This window comes from Haliotis rufescens, unplaced genomic scaffold (genome assembly GCF_023055435.1).
Source record: "Haliotis rufescens isolate VD_foot unplaced genomic scaffold, xgHalRufe1.0.p SCAF_7, whole genome shotgun sequence".
In the NCBI taxonomy this organism is placed as follows: Eukaryota; Metazoa; Mollusca; class Gastropoda; order Lepetellida; family Haliotidae; genus Haliotis; species Haliotis rufescens.
Genome location: NW_025964361.1, coordinates 26,599,257 through 26,624,928, shown reverse-complemented (window position 1 = coordinate 26,624,928; position 25,672 = coordinate 26,599,257). Strand labels below are relative to the sequence as shown.

Sequence of the window (25,672 nt, the reverse complement as noted above, 5' to 3'; positions counted from 1 at the left end):
CTCCGTCTGTATCTGTGTCTCTCTCTGGCTGTCTCTCTGTGTGTATTTCTCTGTCTGTCCCACTCTCTGTGTCTCTCTCTGTCTGTCTCCGTGTGTATCTGTGTCTCTCTCTGTCTGTCTCTGGGTGTGTCTCTCTCTGTCTGTCCCACTCTCTGTGTCTCTCTCTGTCTGTCTCCATGTGTATCTGTGTCTGTCTCTGTGTGTATCTCTGTGTCTCTCTCTGTCTGTCTCTCTGTGTGTCTGTCTCTGTCTTTCCCGCTCTCTGTGTCTCTCTCTGTCTGTCTCTGTGTTTATCTGTGTCTCTCTCTGTCTGTCTCTGTGTGTATCTCTGTGTGTCTCTCTCTCTCTGTCTCTGTTTGTGTCTGTCTCTGTCTGTCCTACTCTCTGTGTCTCTCTGTGTCTGTCTCCGTGTGTATCTGTGTCTCTCTCTGTCTGTCTCTGTGTATGTCTTTGTCTCTCTCTCTGTGTCTCCGTGTGTATCTGTGTCTCTCTCTGTCTATCTCCGTGTGTATCTGTGTCTCTTTCTGTCTGTCTCTGTGTGTATCTCTGTGTCTCTCTCTGTCTGCCTCTCTGTGTGTATGTCTCTGTCTGTCCCACTCTCTGTGTATCTCTCTGTCTGTCTCCGTGTGTATCTGTGTCTCTCTCTGTCTGTCTCCGTGTGTATCTGTGTCTCTCTCTGTCTGTCTCCGTGTGTATCTGTCTCTGTCTCTCTATGTCTCCATGTGTGTCTCTGTGTCTGTCTCCGTGTGTATCTGTGTCTGTCTCTGTCTCTCTCCGTCTGTATCTGTGTCTCTCTCTGGCTGTCTCTCTGTGTGTATTTCTCTGTCTGTCCCACTCTCTGTGTCTCTTTCTGTCTGTCTCCGTGTGTATCTGTGTCTCTCTCTGTCTGTCTCTCTGTGTGTCTGTCTCTGTCTGCCCCACTCTATGTGTCTCTCTCTCTCTGTGTCCGTGTGTATCTGTGTCTCTCTCTGTGTCTGTCTCTGGGTGTATCTCTGTGTCTCTTTCTGTCTGTCTCTCTGTGTGTCTGTCTCTGTCTGTCCTACTCCCTGTGTATGTCTCTGTCTGTCTCCGTGTGTATCTGTGTCTCTCTCTGTCCGTCTTTGTGTGTATCTCTGTGTCTCTTTCTGCCTGTCTCTCTGTGTGTCTGTCTCTGTCTGTCCCTCTCTCTGTGTATCTCTCTGTCTCTATGTGTATCTCTGTGTTTCCGTGTTTCTCTGCCTCTCTCTTTCTCTCTCTCTCTCGCTATGTGTCTGTCTCTCATTCATACTATTGCTGGTAACCTATTACGTGTAATTAGCAAATTAAAACTAAAATGGATTATACAAAACATTTGGAATTTTTTTCTGGACATGATTAATCCAGGGGGTAATAACCAATAGCAAATGTCACACGCTGTCTGGTTACAATGAAAGGCAATCATCAATGCCACCGATTCCGACTGACTTATTCAAGGGAAGTACAAATGACTATTAAAACTTTAGACCATCTCACACTTATGCACTGGTGTTTTGTTGACTTCTTTGGCAAGAGTGAAAGTAAATAATCCATTAAAATTGCTTCCTTTACCTGACCCATCTTCTACAATGTCTATCAAACAATTACCTTTACCTCTGATAATGATAACCACTGTTTCATAACAGAAATAATGGTGAAAGTCGCGTTCTTTCCTTGCTCCATTAAATCAGATATAATGAAGCTATTGGAAGATGTCCATTAAATCAGATATAGGGATGCTTTTGGAAGATGTCCATTAAATCATATATAGGGAAGCTATTGGAAGATGTCCATTTAATCATATTATAGGGATGCTATTGGAAGATCTCCATTTAATCAGATATAGGGAAGCTATTGGAAGATGTCCATTTAATCAGATTATAGGGATGCTATTGGAAGATGTCCATTTAATCAGATATAGGGATGCTATTGGAAGATGTCCATTTCATTAGATATAGGGATGCTGTTGGAAGATGTCCATTTAATCAGATATAGGGAAGCTATTGGAAGATGTCCATTTATCAGATTATAGGGATGCTATTGGAAGATGTCCATTTCATCAGATATAGGGATGCTGTTGGAAGATGTACATTTAATCAGATTATAGGGATGCTATTGGAAGATGTCCATTTAATCAAATATACGGAAACTATTGGAAGATGTCCATTTAATCAGATATTGGGATGCTTTTGGAAGATGTCATTTTAATCAGATATAGCGATGCTATTGGAAGATATCCATTTCATCAGATATAGGGATGCTGTTGGAAGATGTCCATTTAATCAGATATAGAGATGATATTGGAAGATGTCCATTTATCAGATATAGGGATGCTATTGGAAGATATCCATTTCATCAGATATAGGGATCCTTTTAGAAGATGTCCATTTAATCCGATATAGGGATGCTATTGGAAGATGTCCATTTAATCAGATTATAGGGATGCTATTGGAAGATGTCCATTTAATCAGATATAGGGATGCTATTGGAAGATCTCCATTTATCAGATTATAGGAATGCTATTGGAAGATGTCCATTTCATCAGATATAGGGATGCTGTTGAAAGATGTCCATTTCATCAGATATGGGGATGCTGTTGGAAGATGTCCATTTAATCCAAAATAGGGATGCTATTTGAAGATGTCCATTTAATCAGATTATAGGGATGCTATTGGAAGATGTCCATTTAATCAGATTATAGAGATGCTGTTGGAAGATGTCCATTTAATTAGATATAAGGAAGCTATTGAAAGATGTCCATTTCATCAGATATAGGGATGCTATTGAAAGATGTCCATTTCATCAGATATAGGGATGCTATTGAAAGATGTCCATTTAATCAGATTATAGGGATGCTATTGGAAGATGTCTATTTAATCAAATTTTAGGGAAGTTATTGGAAGATGTCCATTCAATCAGATTATAAGGATGCTATTGAAAGATGTCCATTTAATCAGATATAGGGAAGTTATTGGAAGTTGTCCATTTCATCCGATATAGGGATGCTATTGGCAGATATCCATTTAATCAGATATAGGGATGCTATTGGAAGATGTCCATTTCATCAGATATAGGGATGCTGTTGGAAGATGTCCATTTAATCAGATATAGGGAAGCTATTGGAAGATGTCCATTTAATCAGATATAGGGAAACTATTGGAAGATGTCCATTTAATCAGATATAGGGATGCTTTTGGAAGATGTCCATTTAATCAGATATAGGGATGCTATTGGACGATATCCATTTCATCAGATATAGGGATGCTGTTGGAAGATGTCCATTTAATCAGATATAGGGATGCTATTGGAAGATGTCCATTTATCAGATTATAGGGATGCTGTTGGAAGATGTCCATTTTATTAGATATAGGGATGCTTTTAGAAGATGTCCATTTAATCCGATATAGGGATGCTATTGGAAGATGTCCATTTAATCAGATATAGAGATGCTATTGGAAGATGTCCATTTATCAGATATAGGGATGCTATTGGAAGATATCCATTTCATCAGATATAGGGATCCTTTTAGAAGATGTCCATTTAATCCGATATAGGGATGCTATTGGAAGATGTCCATTTAATCAGATTATAGGGATGCTATTGGAAGATGTCCATTTAATCAGATATAGGGATGCTATTGGAAGATCTCCATTTATCAGATTATAGGAATGCTATTGGAAGATGTCCATTTCATCAGATATAGGGATGCTGTTGAAAGATGTCCATTTCATCAGATATGGGGATGCTGTTGGAAGATGTCCATTTAATCCAAAATAGGGATGCTATTTGAAGATGTCCATTTAATCAGATTATAGGGATGCTATTGGAAGATGTCCATTTAATCAGATTATAGAGATGCTGTTGGAAGATGTCCATTTAATTAGATATAAGGAAGCTATTGAAAGATGTCCATTTCATCAGATATAGGGATGCTATTGAAAGATGTCCATTTCATCAGATATAGGGATGCTATTGAAAGATGTCCATTTAATCAGATTATAGGGATGCTATTGGAAGATGTCTATTTAATCAAATTTTAGGGAAGTTATTGGAAGATGTCCATTCAATCAGATTATAAGGATGCTATTGAAAGATGTCCATTTAATCAGATATAGGGAAGTTATTGGAAGTTGTCCATTTAATCCGATATAGGGATGCTATTGGCAGATATCCATTTAATCAGATATAGGGATGCTATTGGAAGATGTCCATTTCATCAGATATAGGGATGCTGTTGGAAGATGTCCATTTAATCAGATATAGGGAAGCTATTGGAAGATGTCCATTTAATCAGATATAGGGAAACTATTGGAAGATGTCCATTTAATCAGATATAGGGATGCTTTTGGAAGATGTTCATTTAATCAGATATAGGGATGCTATTGGACGATATCCATTTCATCAGATATAGGGATGCTGTTGGAAGATGTCCATTTAATCAGATATAGGGATGCTATTGGAAGATGTCCATTTATCAGATTATAGGGATGCTGTTGGAAGATGTCCATTTCATTAGATATAGGGATGCTTTTAGAAGATGTCCATTTAATCCGATATAGGGATGCTATTGGAAGATGTCCATTTAATCAGATTATAGGGATGCTGTTGGAAGATGTCCATTTAATCAGATATAGGGATGCTATTGGAAGATCTCCATTTATCAGATTATAGGAATGCTATTGGAAGATGTCCATTTCTTCAGCTATAGGGATGCTGTTGAAAGATGTCCATTTCATCAGATATGGGGATGCTGTTGGAAGATGTCCATTTAATCCAAAATAGGGATGCTATTGGAAGATGTCCATTTAATCAGATTATAGGGATGCTATTGGAAGATGTCCATTTAATCAGATTTTAGAGATGCTATTGGAAGATGTCCATTTAATTAGATATAGGAAAGCTATTGAAAGATGTCCATTTCATCAGATATAGGGATGCTATTGAAAGATGTCCATTTCATCAGATATAGGGATGCTATTGGAAGATGTCCATTTCATCAGATATAGGGATGCTATTGAAAGATGTCCATTTCATCAGATATAGGGATGCTGTTGGAAGATGTCCATTTAATCAGATATAGGGATGCTATTGGAAGATGTCCATTTAATCAGATTATGGGTTGGCTATTGGAAGATGTCCATTTAATCAGATATAGGGAAGCTATTGGAAGATGTCCATTTAATCACATAAAGGGATACTATTGGAAGAAGTCCATTTCATCAGATATAGGGATGCTGTTGAAGATGTTCGCTTCAGAATAGACACATATAACTGCTACAAATGGTCAGTTCGGTTTTAAAAACCCAGATGTACAGCCTATTATTAATGTTAGAGATGCCTTTGGTCGCCAAGTATGAACGTGCCTCGCTGTGGGATAATGATCGGTTTAATTCAGATGTCAGTTATTCATGTAGTCATGGCCCTGAAACAATTATAACAGTGTAGTAACAGCCATAAATCATATGTATCAATATCACAAGTAGTTATCGCATCACAAAAAATGTATGGGATTTATGGCATCGTAAAATAACTATACATAACAATTGTCCGACAAATATCTAAATTTGTCACATCAAGGGAGGTAATAAACACTCATGACAATGGCTGTGAGATAATATCACGTCAAGGGAGTTAATTCACCACCAAATACCATGTTTTGCCCACATAATCACAATGAAAACAGTATTTACACATAAACTTAACACCGGCATCACCCAACAAGTAACGTAACATACATGTTGTAACATAAAGATCAAATATATTTATCCATGATAATAAACCTTACGTATTTGTGGAATTGAGCCATATGAAAACACATGATGACTTACAATAAAGGCAGACCATGGATTGCCTGCAATTCACAAACACCATCATAGAACATTGTGACAGTGCACTCATCATGACGTAGGATATTCACTCACACAATTCAAAGAAAACCTATATATATATATGCACATAGCCAACTAACAAAAGCTTACGTTAATAATTATTTAACTCTGACTTTAATCAGAACTTTTATTGCAATTGCCTACATTACCAAATGAACTTTAGCTTTAACGTAATCGATCAACATTAATTTAGATACTTTTTCAACATTACCATATGTAACAAGTTACCGAAGAACATTATTGTTTAAGAAACAACCGATTTTGTGATCATACAAAAGAACTAAAAAATATGAACATAATTTAGTGTTGAAGTATTTTACTGACCTGTTTTATCGTGCTGTCACATAACGTGTTGTTGCCTGCTGTGCGGTGCTGTGCTGTGACTTAGGTGGTTAGATTTGATGCAGGGGGACTATCTTAGTTTTGAAACTAGCCATGAGTAGATAGTAAATATGGTCAGGTGATAAACAAGTTTTATCCTAGTTTCAGAATGAGACAATACTCTTGATCAAGCATCACACTTTACGACGGCATCCCCTTTCAGATAAATGCAATTCATATGAAATAATAGACAAATATAACCAACTACCAATATAATTCATTTTGACATGTGCTAAATACCACAAACCTTAGAATACTGCCACCGACCTTCAATATTTAAGGAGCCTTTTTATGACCTATATTTACAATAAATGTAAAGTAGATATAAACAAACAAACCAAACTAAGATATAAAAATGCCATGAAGAAGTCGCTGCTACTCTGAAAGAACTCAACTTCTAAAGCTATGGAGTTTAATGTTTGGGTCTCTGCCGTTAGTTGCTGTGAAACAAAAGCATTAATTGTTATGTTATGTTTTGGTTAATTGTTCATGTATCTGTTTGTAGACATAAACGACTGTGAAACAAACCCATGTCTGAACGGTACATGTGTCGACCACGTCAACAACTACACCTGTGACTGTGAACCTGGGTATACAGACAGGAACTGCAACACAGGTGAGAAGGCCTTCCCTATCTTACACAGGTTTAATTTATTTCCGTATTATAACCTCATTAGCCCGAACCCCATTAGGTTGGACACCATGCTTTTCAGGCGATTACGACTTTTTGCGACTGAAGATCCACAAGGAAAAATACTTAGTAACGATAATTCGTTTGTTCGGATAATTATGTATTTGGACAGTTTTGGTTAATTCTTTATGTAACTGTTTGTAGATATTGACGAGTGTGCAACAAACCCATGTGCGAACGGTACATGTGTCGACCACGTCAACAACTACACCTGTGACTGTGAACCTGGGTATACAGACAGGAACTGGAGCACAGGTGAGAAGGCCTTCCCTATCTCACACAGGTTTAATTTATTTCAGTATTATAACCTCATTAGCCGGAACCCCATTAGGTTGGACACCATGCTTTTCAGGCGATTACCATTATAGGGATGCTATTGGAAGATGTCCATTTAATCAGATATAGGGATGCTATTGGAAGATGTCCATTTCATCAGATATAGGGATGCTGTTGGAAGATGTCCATTTAATCAGATATAGGGATGCTTTTGGAAGATGTCCATTTATCAGATTATAGGGATGCTATTGGAAGATGTCCATTTAATCAGATATAGGGATGCTATTGGAAGATGTCCATGTAATCAGATTATAGGGATCCTATTGGAAGATGTCCATTTAATCAGATTATAGGGATGCTATTGGAAGATGTCCATTTAATAAGATTTTAGGGAAGGTATTGGAAGATGTCCATTCAATCATATTATAAGGACGCTATTCAAAGATTTTCATTTAATCAGATATAGGGAAGCTATTGGAAGATGTCCATTTAATTAGATTATAGGGATGCTATTGGAAGATGTCCATTTAATCAGATATAGGGATGCTATTGGAAGATGTCCATTTCATCAGATATAGGGATGCTGTTGGAAGATGTCCATTTAATCAGATATAGGGATGCTATTGGAAGATGTCCATTTAATCAGGTATAGGGAAACTTTTGAAAGATGTCCATTTAATCAGATATAGGGATGCTATTGGAAGATGTCCATTTAATCAGATATAGGGATGCTATTGGAAGATATCCATTTCATCAGCTATAGGGATGCTGTTGGAAGATGTCCATTTATCAGATTATAGGGATGCTATTGGAAGATGTCCATTTCATCAGTTATGGGGATGCTGTTGGAAGATGTCCATTTAATCAGATATAGGGATGCTATTGGAAGATGTCCATTTAATCAGATATAGGGATGCTATTGGAAGATATCCATTTCATCAGATATAGGGATGCTGTTGGAAGATGTCCATTTAATCAGATATAGGGATGCTATTGGAAGATGTCCATTTATCAGATTATAGGGATGCTATTGGCAGATGTCCATTTCATCAGTTATGGGGATGCTGTTGGAAGATGTCCATTTAATCAGATATAGGGATGCTATTGGAAGATATCCATTTACCAGATTATAGGAATGCTATTGGCAGATGTCCATTTCATCAGATATAGGGATGCTGTTGAAAGATGTCCATTTCATCAGATATGAGGATGCTGTTGGAAGATGTCCACTTAATCACATATAGGGATGCTATTGGAAGATGTCCATTTAATCAGATTATAGGGATGCTATTGGAAGATGTCCATTTAATCAGATATAAGGAAACTATTGGAAGATGTCCATTTAATCAGATATAGGGATGCTATTGGAAGATGTCCATTTAATCAGATATAGGGATGCTATTGGAAGATATCCATTTCATCAGAGATAGGGATGCTGTTGGAAGATGTCCATTTAATCAGATATAGGGATGCTATTGGAAGATGTCCATTTATCAGATTATAGGGATGCTATTGGAAGATGTCCATTTCATCAGATATGGGGATGCTGTTGGAAGATGTCCATTTAATCCGATATAGGGATGCTATTGGAAGAAGTCCATTTCATCAGATATAGGGATGCTATTGGAAGATGTTCGTTTCAGAATAGACACATATTACTGCTACAAATGTTCAGTTCGGTTTTAAAAAGCCCAGATGTACAGCCTATTATTAATGTTAGAGATGCCTTTGGTCGCCAAGTATGACCGTGCCTCGCTGTTGGATAATGATCGGTTTAATTCAGATGTCAGTTATTCATGTAGTCATGGCCCTGAAACAATCATAACAGTGTAGTAACAGCCATAAATCATATGTATCAATATCACAAGTAGTTATCACATCACAAAAAATGTATGGGATTTATGGCATCGTAAAATAACTATACATAACAATTGTCCGACAAATATCTAAATTTGTCACATCAAGGGAGGTAATTCACCACCAAATACCATGTTTTGCCCACATAATCACAATGAAAACAGTATTTACACATAAACTTAACACCGGCATCACCCAACAAGTAACGTAACATACATGTTGTAACATAAAGATCAAATATATTTATCCATGATAATAAACCTTACGTATTTGTGGAATTGAGCCATATGAAAACACATGATGACTTACAATAAAGGCAGACCATGGATTGCCTGCAATTCACAAACACCATCATAGAACATTGTGACAGTGCACTCATCATGACGTAGGATATTCACTCACACAATTCAAAGAAAACCTATATATATATATGCACATAGCCAACTAACAAAAGCTTACGTTAATAATTATTTAACTCTGACTTTAATCAGAACTTTTATTGCAATTGCCTACATTACCAAATGAACTTTAGCTTTAACGTAATCGATCAACATTAATTTAGATACTTTTTCAACATTACCATATGTAACAAGTTACCGAAGAACATTATTGTTTAAGAAACAACCGATTTTGTGATCATACAAAAGAACTAAAAAATATGAACATAATTTAGTGTTGAAGTATTTTACTGACCTGTTTTATCGTGCTGTCACATAACGTGTTGTTGCCTGCTGTGCGGTGCTGTGCTGTGACTTAGGTGGTTAGATTTGATGCAGGGGGACTATCTTAGTTTTGAAACTAGCCATGAGTAGATAGTAAATATGGTCAGGTGATAAACAAGTTTTATCCTAGTTTCAGAATGAGACAATACTCTTGATCAAGCATCACACTTTACGACGGCATCCCCTTTCAGATAAATGCAATTCATATGAAATAATAGACAAATATAACCAACTACCAATATAATTCATTTTGACATGTGATAAATACCACAAACCTTAGAATACTGCCACCGACTTTCAATATTTAAGGAGCCTTTTTATGACCTATATTTACAATAAATGTAAAGTAGATATAAACAAACAAACCAAACTAAGATATAAAAATGCCATGAAGAAGTCGCTGCTACTCTGAAAGAACTCAACTTCTAAAGCTATGGAGTTTAATGTTTGGGTCTCTGCCGCCAGTTGCTGTGAAACAAAAGCATTAATTGTTATGTTATGTTTTGGTTAATTGTTCATGTATCTGTTTGTAGACATAAACGACTGTGCAACAAACCCATGTCTGAACGGTACATGTGTCGACCACGTCAACAACTACACCTGTGACTGTGAACCTGGGTATACAGACAGGAACTGCAACACAGGTGAGAAGGCCTTCCCTATCTTACACAGGTTTAATTTATTTCCGTATTATAACCTCATTAGCCCGAACCCCATTAGGTTGGACACCATGCTTTTCAGGCGATTACGACTTTTTGCGACTGAAGATCCACAAGGAAAAATACTTAGTAACGATAATTCGTTTGTTCGGATAATTATGTATTTGGACAGTTTTGGTTAATTCTTTATGTAACTGTTTGTAGATATTGACGAGTGTGCAACAAACCCATGTGCGAACGGTACATGTGTCGACCACGTCAACAACTACACCTGTGACTGTGAACCTGGGTATACAGACAGGAACTGCAGCACAGGTGAGAAGGCCTTCCCTATCTCACACAGGTTTAATTTATTTCAGTATTATAACCTCATTAGCCCGAACCCCATTAGGTTGGACACCATGCTTTTCAGGCGATTACGATTATAGGGATGCTATTGGAAGATGTCCATTTAATCAGATATAGGGATGCAATTGGAAGATGTCCATTTCATCAGATATAGGGATGCTGTTGGAAGATGTCCATTTAATCAGATATAGGGATGCTTTTGGAAGACGTCCATTTATCAGATTATAGGGATGCTATTGGAAGATGTCCATTTAATCAGATATAGGGATGCTATTGGAAGATGTCCATGTAATCAGATTATAGGGATGCTATTGGAAGATGTCCATTTAATCAGATTATAGGGATGCTACTGGAAGATGTCCATTTAATAAGATTTTAGGGAAGCTATTGGAAGATGTCCATTCAATCATATTATAAGGACGCTATTGAAAGATTTTCATTTAATCAGATATAGGGAAGCTATTGGAAGATGTCCATTTAATTAGATTATAGGGATGCTATTGCAAGATGTCCATTTAATCAGATATAGGGATGCTATTGGAAGATGTCCATTTCATCAGATAAGGGAATGCTGTTGGAAGATGTCCATTTAATCAGATATAGGGATGCTGTTGGAAGATGTCCATTTAATCAGATATAGGGATGCTATTGGAAGATGTCCATTTATCAGATTATAGGGATGCTATTGGAAGATGTCCATTTCATCAGATATGGGGATGCTGTTGGAAGATGTCCATTTAATCCTATATAGGGATGTTATTGGAAGATGTCCATTTAATCAGATTATAGGGATGCTGTTTGAAGATGTCCATTTAATCAGATATAGGGATGCTATTGGAAGATGTCCATTTAATCAGGTATAGGGAAACTATTGGAAGATATCCATTTAATCAGATATAGGGATGCTATTGGAAGATGTCCATTTAATCCGATATAGGGATGCTATTGGAAGATATCCATTTAATCAGATATGAGGATGCTGTTGGAAGATGTCCATTTAATCAGATATAGGGATGCTATTGGAAGATGTCCATTTATCAGATTATAGGGATGCTATTGGAAGATGTCCATTTCATCAGTTATGGGGATGCTGTTGGAAGATGTCCATTTAATCAGATATAGGGATGCTATTGGAAGATGTCCATTTACCAGATTATAGGAATGCTATTGGAAGATGTCCATTTCATCAGATATAGGGATGCTGTTGAAAGATGTCCATTTAATCAGATATGAGGATGCTGTTGGAAGATGTCCATTTAATCACATATAGGGATGCTATTGGAAGATGTCCATTTAATCAGATTATAGGGATGCTATTGGAAGATGTCCATTTAATCAGATATAAGGAAACTATTGGAAGATGTCCATTTAATCAGATATAGGGATGCTATTGGAAGATGTCCATTTAATCAGATATAGGGATGCTATTGGAAGATATCCATTTCATCAGATATAGGGATGCTATTGGAAGATGTCCATTTCATCAGATATGGGGATGCTGTTGGAAGATGTCCATTTAATCCGATATAGGGATGCTATTGGAAGATGTCCATTTAATCAGATTATAGGGATGCTGTTGGAAGATGTCCATTTAATTCGATATAGGGATGCTATTGGAAGATGTCCATTTAATCAGATTATAGGGATGCTATTGGAAGATGTCCATTTAATCACATATAGGGATGCTACTGGAAGAAATCCATTTCATCAGATATAGGGATGCTATTGGAAGATGTTCGTTTCAGAATAGACACATATAACTGCTACAAATGTTCAGTTCGGTTTTAAAAACCCAGATGTACAGCCTATTATTAATGTTAGAGATGCCTTTGGTCGCCAAGTATGACCGTGCCTCGCTGTGGGATAATGATCGGTTTAATTCAGATGTCAGTTATTCATGTAGTCATGGCCCTGAAACAATCATAACAGTGTAGTAACAGCCATAAATCATATGTATCAATATCACAAGTAGTTATCACATCACAAAAAATGTATGGGATTTATGGCATCGTAAAATAACTATACATAACAATTGTCCGACAAATATCTAAATTTGTCACATCAAGGGAGGTAATTCACCACCAAATACCATGTTTTGCCCACATAATCACAATGAAAACAGTATTTACACATAAACTTAACACCGGCATCACCCAACAAGTAACGTAACATACATGTTGTAACATAAAGATCAAATATATTTATCCATGATAATAAACCTTACGTATTTGTGGAATTGAGCCATATGAAAACACATGATGACTTACAATAAAGGCAGACCATGGATTGCCTGCAATTCACAAACACCATCATAGAACATTGTGACAGTGCACTCATCATGACGTAGGATATTCACTCACACAATTCAAAGAAAACCTATATATATATATGCACATAGCCAACTAACAAAAGCTTACGTTAATAATTATTTAACTCTGACTTTAATCAGAACTTTTATTGCAATTGCCTACATTACCAAATGAACTTTAGCTTTAACGTAATCGATCAACATTAATTTAGATACTTTTTCAACATTACCATATGTAACAAGTTACCGAAGAACATTATTGTTTAAGAAACAACCGATTTTGTGATCATACAAAAGAACTAAAAAACATGAACATAATTTAGTGTTGAAGTATTTTACTGACCTGTTTTATCGTGCTGTCACATAACGTGTTGTTGCCTGCTGTGCGGTGCTGTGCTGTGACTTAGGTGGTGAGATTTGATGCAGGGGGACTATCTTAGTTTTGAAACTAGCCATGAGTAGATAGTAAATATGGTCAGGTGATAAACAAGTTTTATCCTAGTTTCAGAATGAGACAATACTCTTGATCAAGCATCACACTTTACGACGGCATCCCCTTTCAGATAAATGCAATTCATATGAAATAATAGACAAATATAACCAACTACCAATATAATTCATTTTGACATGTGATAAATACCACAAACCTTAGAATACTGCCACCGACTTTCAATATTTAAGGAGCCTTTTTATGACCTATATTTACAATAAATGTAAAGTAGATATAAACAAACAAACCAAACTAAGATATAAAAATGCCATGAAGAAGTCGCTGCTACTCTGAAAGAACTCAACTTCTAAAGCTATGGAGTTTAATGTTTGGGTCTCTGCCGCTAGTTGCTGTGAAACAAAAGCATTAATTGTTATGTTATGTTTTGGTTAATTGTTCATGTATCTGTTTGTAGACATAAACGACTGTGAAACAAACCCATGTCTGAACGGTACATGTGTCGACCACGTCAACAACTACACCTGTGACTGTGAACCTGGGTATACAGACAGGAACTGCAACACAGGTGAGAAGGCCTTCCCTATCTTACACAGGTTTAATTTATTTCCGTATTATAACCTCATTAGCCCGAACCCCATTAGGTTGGACACCATGCTTTTCAGGCGATTACGACTTTTTGCGACTGAAGATCCACAAGGAAAAATACTTAGTAACGATAATTCGTTTGTTCGGATAATTATGTATTTGGACAGTTTTGGTTAATTCTTTATGTAACTGTTTGTAGATATTGACGAGTGTGCAACAAACCCATGTGCGAACGGTACATGTGTCGACCACGTCAACAACTACACCTGTGACTGTGAACCTGGGTATACAGACAGGAACTGCAGCACAGGTGAGAAGGCCTTCCCTATCTCACACAGGTTTAATTTATTTCAGTATTATAACCTCATTAGCCCGAGCCCCATTAGGTCGGAACTGCAACACAGGTGAGACATCTGTCCCTATATCTCACACATGTTTTGTATTCATAATCAGTGTAACGCCGATATGTAGTATCAAGTTTGGAAACCAGGAAAGTACATGTACATATCATTGTGCTCATTATGATAGTATATCATTGTTTAATATTCCTGAAGCTTACTTCTTCATATCTGTTCAGATGAGACAAACCCTGCAATAAGTTCAGTGTTAATATAACGTCAGTTCATATAAACGCCGCAGAGTAACCGATTATCCGCCGGAACAGATTCCATTTGGCGTTAATTTCAATATATAGCTGTGAAAATTATATGAATGGATCGCTGGAAATCAGTGCTGACACCAGGTGATCGCGAAAAGGATGAGCATACCCTGCCCTACCCACTCACACAATTTCCATAAAAAGTACGCGTTTCTTGCCTGAAGCCACACCCATTGCAGTGCGACGGCGGTCTGTAAACAACCCAAAACATTAATTGATGGACCAGAACATCCAGTGAAACGTTAGCGCATTTACTTAAACCTCCATAATATGTACTTGACCTATGTCAGTATATATAACCATCACTAAGTGTCACATGTCTTAATTAATAATTAAAAAAATTATTTATAACTCACTTGTAAATATTTCTATGCTTTAATAGTAGGTCAGCGACATTTAAGACCTGTGTCTTGTGTTGCTCATAATAGCTGCTTAATGTGCTAACCATCAATATTTAAATTGTAAGAATTTTTAGACCTTGTGGATTAAATTAGACAAGGTGACCAAGAGGAAATTGAAAGTCGTCCCGAGTTCTGGCTCTTTTTCTGCTGCAGTGCAAAGGTCGAACATCTACGACTATGTATATTGAACACCATACTTATACTTGAACACATATAAAATCTCTATCTGAACGTCCTCTCTTTATCATTATTTTCATTTTCATTGATGTCAACAACTCAACTTTCATCTCAAGTCGACCATGAAACTTCTTTGACATAGGCATACATTAGCACATTCACGTCACTTGATTGTGGGTTCGAATCCCGGTTCTTCCCGATTATGTTTCTAGATTTGCCAGCACAAGACAATTGGCTTTCACCAAAGTTGTGAACGTCTAAGACCTATATCACTGACACGCTGTGATATAACCCCCCGTAACCTCTCTGTTATCCAGTTCTTGACCCCTGCGCGACTAATCCCTGTCAGAACAACGGGACCTGTACTCAGACACAAACTGCTTTTACCTGCTCTTGTCCGGCTGGTATTAAAGGGGACACCTGTGAGATAGGTAAGTGACGTTAAGGTGTACAGGTGCCGAAAAAAAAAAAACGATGGCGATTCAGAGGAACTGAAAGTCAGGCCGTTTTGGTGACATCTGGAAGCATGTTTTGGGTATTAGAATTGTAACAATAATCGTTCCTCATTTTTCTATTTCAGACATCGACGACTGTGCCTCCAGTCCATGTAAAAACAACGGGACTTGCGCTGATCGTGTCAACGCCTTTGAATGCCTCTGTCCGGCCAGCTACAGTGGCTTGCTTTGTCAGTTTGTACTTGCTTGTGGGTGCCCTTGCCTTTTCAAGGGTAACATGACAGATGAAGAACTGGCAGCAAAAGTTGCATGGCTGCGGTCGAGTTTACTCCTCGACAAGTCGATTCTGACCAGCACAATACGAAAAAAGACAAGTGCACCGGATACACGCAAATCTTCAACAGGGATTGGATTAATCGGCATAGTTTGCACTGGTGCAGCATTTGGGTTTTTCCTATTCGTTGATTGTTTTAACTTTGTTAAGTATATTTCAACAAAAAAGGACCCGAAACGCAAAATAATACAGATGACGGAAATAATCAGGAAGAAAGATTGGTAACACCATGGTAATTTAAGTTCTCAAACCAGGGCATCTGTATATTACCACCTACTTCACTACCTATTCTCTTCCATGCCCCTTCCCTCGCCAATTTTGCTTTGTATATTTGCTACTTCTCCTCCTCAACACTTTATCCACTGGCCGTGGCTTTACTTTATATAACACAGTCGGAAACCAAACATGGACTCTGCTTATGGACTCTAAGATTATGAAATGGCTTTGTCGCTTTTCTAGAGACTAGTAGTCCCAATGATTACTTTTATGTAAACTGTAGCTTCCTCTCACCATTTAGAATTGGCTTGGAATGAACATTGAAATTACCTGCCTCAGATAACAAATAATTATGCTGTGGTGATAGGAAAAAAAGGTGAGACACAGAGGTGACTAATGCATATATATCACATCAAGTCTTAGTGTTATATATGGGACTTTCTTTTTCCGTTTCCCCGAACCGGTAGTCAGTAATGTTAATTAAAAGGGAGGGGTTATTAAGGAAGCTATAGGCCTGGAACTTTCTGTTTTAAAGTTGTAATACTTAGGGCATATGTTTTTCCAAACTGGAAGTATGTTTAAATTTGTTCTTAAGATAGTTAAAGGGATATGAATATCTCTAATAATTTCAAAGTTATACTGCATTGGGCATGCTTTCTAAAACCAATGGATGCAACTTTGATATTAAGGTAGGCGAGATGAACTTTCCCTGCAAAGAAGTGCTGCATTAGGCATGCTTTCTAAAACCAATGGATGCAACTTTGATATTAAGGTAGGCGAGATGAACTTTCCCTGCAAAGAAGTGCTGCAATGGACCTGTGTGTTCTCATACCGAAAGAGGTGTCATTAAATCTTTCACTCAGGGTAGCTAGAGGCATAGGCTTTATATTAGTCTTCAGCATCCAAAGCTTGTCCTAAGAGGCGACTAACGAGATCGGGTAGTCAGGCTCGCTAGCTTGGTTGATACATGTCATTGTATGCTGTAGATCGATGCTCATGATGTCAATCACTCGATGGTCTGGAGCAGTCTCGATTATTTACAGACCACCGACATATATCTGGAATATTGCTGAGTGTGGCGTTAAACAATAAACAAACAACAAACAGCATAAAAATGAGTTTTACTGACTGATACATATGGGATGAACAATTAATATATTTGATATACATGTAGATAGTATCGGAGAGGTCTGTTAGAATCTGATATAGTTGGACAAGTATGGTTAGTCGTGCATGTTTCTAGGGGAAACAGCTAGTTTATCAGGTGTTGACCATTAACGTTTTCAGTGTATGCAGAAATAGAGAGAAAATGGTATGAATCGTGTAGGCATGTCCGACAGTAACTGGGCAACAGAGGGATTCAGAAGTTGGATTTGTGAACAAACTTGTTTGCCATCACTTTTGATCATGGACGAATGAGTACTGTTTATCATGCTTCATTATGTAATTTGTCACTTTAAGATTTGCTCATTTGAAATGATAGTGAACTGATATACATCAGAATAACAACATGTGATTACACGTGAAGCTGCTGATGTTGCTGACACTGAAAGCCGATGACGTAATTGAACTATTCTATAACATGGGGGGCGGTCGGGTAGCCCAGTGGTTAAAGCGTTCGCTCGTCACGCCGAAGACCCAGGTTCGATTCCCGACATGGGTACAATGTGTGAAGCCCGTTTCTGGTGTCCCCCGCCGTGATATTGCTGGAATATTGCTAAAAGCGGCGTTAAACTATACTCACTCACTCACTATAACATGGAATACTACGTTGGGACAGAATTATGTTTTATATTCATGTTGTGCATTATGTATTACTGATGAGAGATTTATTGTTTTATTTTTTTCATTATATTATATATGTTTATATAAGTATAAACAAGAAAGGAGCAAGTTATTGACCTCGTACTTTTCATATCAATTTTATATGTGCACCTAGCTTATGACATGAAATGCACGTTGGTTAAAAGCGATCCTACAAATATGTGTTTAATTAGTGTTTACATACTCAAAATTGAAGATTGTTATATATTCAGAAATGTTGTCCTTCATTGACTCTTACCATGTTGTGTGAAATATATCTACCTTGAATTATTTATGTGCAATAATTATTGATTTGATCTAACGTTTAAACCACAATGACATATGAAAAGAAAAACTCTTTCTAGTTATTTGACGTGGGGCATAACTGTTTTGCTCTGATAATTTTGTTTCCCTTTTCCCCTTTTTGTAAATCAAAAGAATGGAGAAATGGGTTGAAATTATTCGTCAGTATAATTTACGAGTTAATTAACTTATTATATTAATCAAAATGGAACAAAATGGCTGGTGTGCAGGTAAAAACAAAAAAACAATACTTAATTGTATTATATAATTATATATACTTCAGATGTCAGATAATTCAATCCGTTTCACTTTTCATTTTATAAAGTCATGTCACCGACCATTACCATAGAGATCGCTATGTTGTGATACCCGATGATGGCAAGTATCTCTTAATTATTCGTCTCTCTTTAACATGCATTTATCAAAGTATTTTCAAATGATGTGTATTGTATTGTGTGTCATGTTTTTATATGTTTTCATCATAAATATGAACCAAACATTTCTTTCTAAGCTTAATTCAATGTAAAAAATAATTAACCTACAAACTCGACATGTGGCCTTTAATATAATATGTTGTTTTTTTTAAATTACTCAGTGGCTTTGCTCACGTTATTTATATACAGGACATATGTCAATTAAAGTTGTGCTTCAAAGGATTGTTTGTTTGTTTGTTGTTAAACGCCGCACTCAGCAATAGTCCAGCTATATGACGGCGGTCTGTATATAATCGAGTATGAACCAGACAATCCAGTGACTGACATCATGAGCATCGATCCACACAACTGGGATCAGTGACATGCATCAACCAAGTCAGCGAGTCTGACCACCCGTTTCCGTTAGTCGCCTCTTATGACAAGCATAGTCGCCTTTTACGGCAAGCATGGGTTGCTGAAGACCTATTCTACCCGGGAGGACCTTTTTGCTTTTCGTTGACGTCTGTACATGTTCGGCATTAACACGGTGCAAACAGTTAGAACAACGCATGTACATTAAGTTGTACGATCTGAAGTTCTCACTGTGGCGAATTGCATGCAGCTCGGATCTCGCGATATCTCTGACTTTAGCTGGGCGAAATTGGGAAAACTGCGATTCAGTTCTTCATTACCGCCGGAACATCGGCTGCTGGTTTAATTTTCTGATACACATATTTTTGTTAATTGTGCGACAATTGTGGTCGTGCAGCTATGGGCCTACATGTACCTCTTATTTTGCATTTTAACGAAAATGTTTCGTATTGAAATGTGGGCCTGATGTGAGAAAGTGATTACCGATTTAAGACTGGTTTGTAATAGAAGTTGTGCAAGAATCTGTTTTGTTGAAATGACTAACACAAAAATGCAACATGACACAGTACGTATACAACGGAAGATAACCAAGTAATATTGATGCTGGTTACAATCACTATCTTATACAATTAAATCCATTTGTTAACATCTCTACATTGACTTATAACATGCATACTGCAACCGCAAGTTTTCCCTGTTTCACAGTATAGAAAAAGTAAAAAAGGTTTAAAAAAATAAATGTTACGTTATTTCGATACAACAAAATATCCTTTCTTTTAATAATAATAATAATAAGAAGAAGAAGAAGAATAATAACCCAAACCCTGTTTGCTGCATTATTTATTTTAATCTGTAAATAATAATAATGAAAATTATAGATCCCACAACCCTCGCTCTTCCCTCAATCGCCTATATTCACCAACTTTATGGGAGGGCGTGGTTTGATTTACGTTGGGGCTCTTCATGATAGAATTATTTTGTGCACTTTTGCACACATTTATTTGTCTGTTGAAGCTCTCTTGTGAAGCATGTCAAGACTCATGATGAAAACAAGTTTTCCGAAACGCGCCAAGGATGTGGGACATAATCTCAATGTCAGTGTTGATTTTGTTGATGGTTCTGTACTGATGGACGTCAGAGAAATGAGTGTCAACCAAGCGAAGTGCCATATCAAGTCGGCCCAGACTCAGTTTTTCAAGGCATCTCCGAAAATTTCTGAGTGGCTTTGTCTGGGCAGCGCTTCCTAAAAGAGGTCCCATTCGCTGTCTGGGCTGCGTGTAGAGGGGACGTGGACCCTGATGTGATAATGAGCCTAACCAGGCTGACTGTCAACCAAACCCTCTTTGATGCATTTTTAAATTTTAATCTGAACATTTAACATTGTTTCATTTCACTTGATTGCCCGTAACATGTTATTTAAAAGTCCCAATCTAGTACGGCGCCAGGGTTTTATCTGCATTAATAAAGTGGATGCGCATTGCGCTACACTATTATTACCCCAGTCAATGGATCAGTGTGCACTCGTTTTTAATTCTCAGCTCCCTGAGGAGTATACAAGCCAAGCTGCCTGTGAGGCGCTAAAAGGTTAACAACCACATTACATCTCATCCTACCGGGTACCCATTTACTGCTGGGTGAGCAGGGGCCCATGCCAAACAAATTGCACATACATAATTCTACCGCATCAACGTGAAATACTTTTGATTGGACAATCAATAAAATTAGCCGCCGTCATATAGCTGGAATAAACAACAAACCAAACCAATAAAATTTGACTGGGTCTGATTTTATGAACGCTTCACAGCGCATTTGTGCAACATGTTCGCACAACTTACGTTTGACCACCAACATGGCTAATGTCAACACAAGAGACGTGATGGATTTCGGAATTTTTGAAATAGACAGATTTCGCCGATGTATATGATCCGGACTTGGCAGAATTCAGTGATGATGAGTTTAACACACTCATCGCCAACTATAACAGTTCAGGTGAATTTGGCCCAGAAACTTCAGCATAATTAACATCGTGAAAATAAATACCATGGTACGCTGTATTATCGCGGTATTAAAAAATGTATCTTTTTCTTTGTTTCTTTTTGACATATCAATTAGGATTGATCGATGCTGTTTTTCTTTACCGAGCTGGGTAAACACGTGCACAGTACCTGTCATTAGCGACTCAAGGGTATGGCTATGCTATTTTGTGGTATGACACGTGTGAATGTGTGCTTTACATCATTTCCTGTATTGGACTATGCATAATTAGTGGTCATACGACCCGGGTTGGGTCAAGGGACTTCGTCCAAACAAATGGGTTCTGTTCTACTCAATTTCGAATTGAGGTTGGGGTAATTCAACTGCATTCCAGAAATAAACTATCACAAAAAACGTTAACGAGTTGCCGTGACATACCCCAACGATTCCTGTATTCGATTAAGCGGTGAAATATCGTGCTTAGATTTGCATTAGTAAACAGTCACAGGGTGTGTGGATAACGAGATTTACCGATACCGCGATAACAGAGAGCCTTACCATAAATCGAACGAAAATGTCGTCAGCTTAAATGCGTAGGCCTATGTTATGAACACATCTCTTTTTCAAATATATTTGTAATATTTCATTACAAGGTAACCAACGTACATAATCATTTTTCACCTCATTCATTACCCGAAATGGGGGCGGTCGCGTAGCCTCGTGGTTAGAGCGTTCGCTCGTCACGCGAAGACCCGGGTTCGATTTCCGACATGGGTACAATGTGTGAAGCCCATTTCTGGTGTCCCCGCCTGGATATTGCTGGAATATTGCTAAAAGCGCCGTAAAACCATACTCAATCGCTATTATCCGAAATTACAGAAAGTTCCATCCCAGAGTATGAACAACCTATATCTGCACCAACAATGTCGATGAAGGAAGAAGCAACATTAATCGGCGTTGATAAAAATTAAAAAAATAAACTTGGTTAGGGCATCTGCAATAATTGATAAAAAAAGATAAACGTCTAGAATTACTGAAAAAACGAAAACAACTGATTACCATGATCATCAAATTTCTTTTTACAATTTCGCAATGAGGCCAGGCATTAACCAGCTGAATAAATATCCTACGGTCTAAATATATAATATTTTTTAATTTATCTCGTGAAACAAAATTTTCTCCAAATTAAAATAATAACTTATTCCCACAGACACAAGAGATACAAAACAAACTACTTCTGGGGGAAGTCGGGACCGTATCGCAACAGTAGACGAGGCTGACCTCGAATCTATTTTCCTGGATGGCCGACCCAAATCAACCCAACTGACAACACACAGGGGAATTATTAGAAAACAAAACACTTGATCAAATCTTTGTTTCGAAAAATCAATTGTATGAATTTTCCCACCACGTTTATCCGCAAATCTCCCTATCATATAAGCTTCTATTTCTTGAATACCTATTTTTAACCTAGACAAAACAGCCTTGTAAAAATGCATCCCTATTTATACCTAATTAATAGCGAAATTAAATATGATATTTAACAACCTGGTAAACGGTATGTTTGTTTTCGTTTAGCATGGCTGACACAACATGAGATATTCAATAAGTTTAAAACACTTCCTATAGAAGATTTGGTGTCACTCCTTCCACACTGTTGTGCGTAACTTCGCGTAACTTCGTGTTGTGCGTAACTTCTACATCCAACCCCACAGTACTCCTCTACATCCAACCTCACAGTATCCCTCTACATCCAACCCCACAGTACCCCTCTACATCCAACCCCACAGTAATCACCTACAACCAACCCCACAGTACCCCTCTACATCCAACCTCACAGTAATCACCTACATCCAACCTCACAGTGCCCCTCTACATCCAACCTCACAGTAATCACCTACATCCAACCCCACAGTACTCCTCTACATCCAACCTCACAGTAATCACCTACATCCAACCCCACAGTACTCCTCTACATCCAACCTCACAGTAATCACCTACATCCAACCCCACAGTACCCCTCTACATCCAACATCACAAGGCCCCTCTACATCCAACATCACAGTGCCCATCTACATCCAACCCCACAGTAATCACCTACATCCAACCCCACAGTACCCCTCTACATCCAACCTCACAGTACCCATCTACATCCAACCCCACAGTAATCACCTACATCCAACATCACAGTACCCCTCTACATCCAACCTCACAGTACCCTTCTACATCCAACCCCACAGTACTCCTCTACATCCAACCTCACAGTACCCCTCTACATCCAACATCACAGTACCCTCTACATCCAACCCCACAGTACCCCTCTACATCCAACCTCACAGTACCCCTCTACATCCAACCTCACAGTACCCCTCTACATCCAACATCACAGTACCCCTCTACATCCAACCCCACAGTACCCCTCTACATCCAACCTCACAGTACCCCTCTACATCCAACCCCACAGTACCCCTCTACATCCAACATCACAGTACCCCTCTACATCCAACCCCACAGTACTCCTCTACATCCAACCTCACAGTACCCCTCTACATCCAACCCCACAGTACCCTTCTACATCCAACCCCACAGTACCCCTCTACATCCAACATCACAGTACCCCTCTACATCCAACCTCACAGTGCCCCTCTACATCCAACCTCACAGTGCCCCTCAACATCCAACCTCACAGTACCCCTCTACATCCAACCCCACAGTACCCTTCTACATCCAACCCCACAGTACTCCTCTACATCCAACCCCACAGTACCCCTCTACATCCAACCTCACAGTACCCTTCTACATCCAAACTCACAGTGCCCCTCAACATCCAACCTCACAGCACCCCTCTACATCCAACCGAACAGTAATCACCTACATCCAACCCCACAGTACCCCTCTACATCCAACCTCACAGTACCCTTCTACATCCAACCTCACAGTACCCCTCTACATCCAACCCCACAGTAATCACCTACATCCAACCCCACAGCACCCCCCTACATCCAACCCCACAGTAATCACCTACATCCAACCCCACAGTAATCACCTACATCCAACTTCACAGCACCCTCCTACATCCAACCTCACAGCACACCCCTACATCAAAACCTACAGTAATCACCTTAATGAAACCTCACTGTATCCACCCACATCGATCTTCACGGTACCAGCCTGCATTGATCCTCACATTACCAGCCTGCATTGATCCTCACATTGCCAGCCTACATTGATCCTCACAATACAAACCTACATCAACCCTTACAGTACCCGCTTACATCAGACCTCACAGTACCGACCTATATCAAATTTCACAGTACGTCAATCCTCACAGTACCTGCCTACATCAAACCTCACAGTATCCGTCTACATCAAATCTCACTGTACCCACATAGATCAAACATCACATTGCCCGCCTACGTCAGTCCCCACAGTACCCATCCACATAAAACCCTCAACGAACCAGTCTTTATCAAACCCATCCACTTGAAACCTCACATTACCTGCCTCAATCAGAGCTGACCTTACCCGCGTACCTGACCACCAAATCTCATGAAAACTTACAGTTACCGCCTACATCAAACCTCACAGTACTCGCCTACATCAAACCTCACAGTACCCACCTACATCAAACCTCCGAGTACCCGCCTACATTAAACCGTACAATACCTATCATCTTCAAACCTCACAGTACCCGCTTACATCAAACCTCACAGTACCCGCCTACATCAAACCTCACAGTACCCGCCTACATCAAACCTCACAGTACTCGCCTACATCAAGCCTAACACTACACGCCTACATCAAACCTCACAGTACCCGCCTACATCAAACCTCACAGTACTCGCCTACATCAAACTTCACAGTACCCGCCTACATCAAACCTCACAGTACCCGCCTACATAAAACCGTACATTACCCAACCACATAAAACCTCACAATACTCGCCTACATCAAACATCACAGTACCCGCCTACATCAAATCCCACAGTACCCGCCTACATCAAATCCCAGAGTACCCGCCTACATAAAACCGTACATTACCCATCCACATCAAACCTCACAGTACCCGCCTACATCAAGCCTAACACTACCCGCCTACGTCAAACCTCACAGTACCCGCCTACATCAAACCTCACAGTACCCGCCTACATTAAACCGTTCATTACCCATCAACATCAAACCTCACAGTACCCGCCTACATCAAACCTCACAGTACCCGCCTACATTAAACCTCACAGTACCCGCCTACATCAAACCTCACAGTACCCGCCTACATAAAACCGTACATTACCCAACCACATCAAACCTCACAGGACTCGCCTACATCAAACATCACAGTACCCGCCTACATCAAATCCCACAGTACCCGCCTACATCAAATCCCAGAGTACCCGCCTACATAAAAC

General features: G+C 38.7%; 1 protein-coding gene across 1 annotated transcript in view; it reads left to right on the top strand.

The window, feature by feature from the left end:
• LOC124137513 overlaps positions 1-25,672 on the top strand; it is a 493,827-nt gene that overhangs the window by 418,665 nt on the left and 49,490 nt on the right. The window contains exons 39-43 of the mRNA XM_048387755.1: positions 7,099-7,209; positions 10,343-10,453; positions 10,673-10,783; positions 14,030-14,140; positions 14,360-14,470. Coding sequence (XP_048243712.1) covers positions 7,099-7,209; positions 10,343-10,453; positions 10,673-10,783; positions 14,030-14,140; positions 14,360-14,470 — 555 coding nt within the window. The remainder of the gene's footprint in view (positions 1-7,098; positions 7,210-10,342; positions 10,454-10,672; positions 10,784-14,029; positions 14,141-14,359; positions 14,471-25,672) is intronic.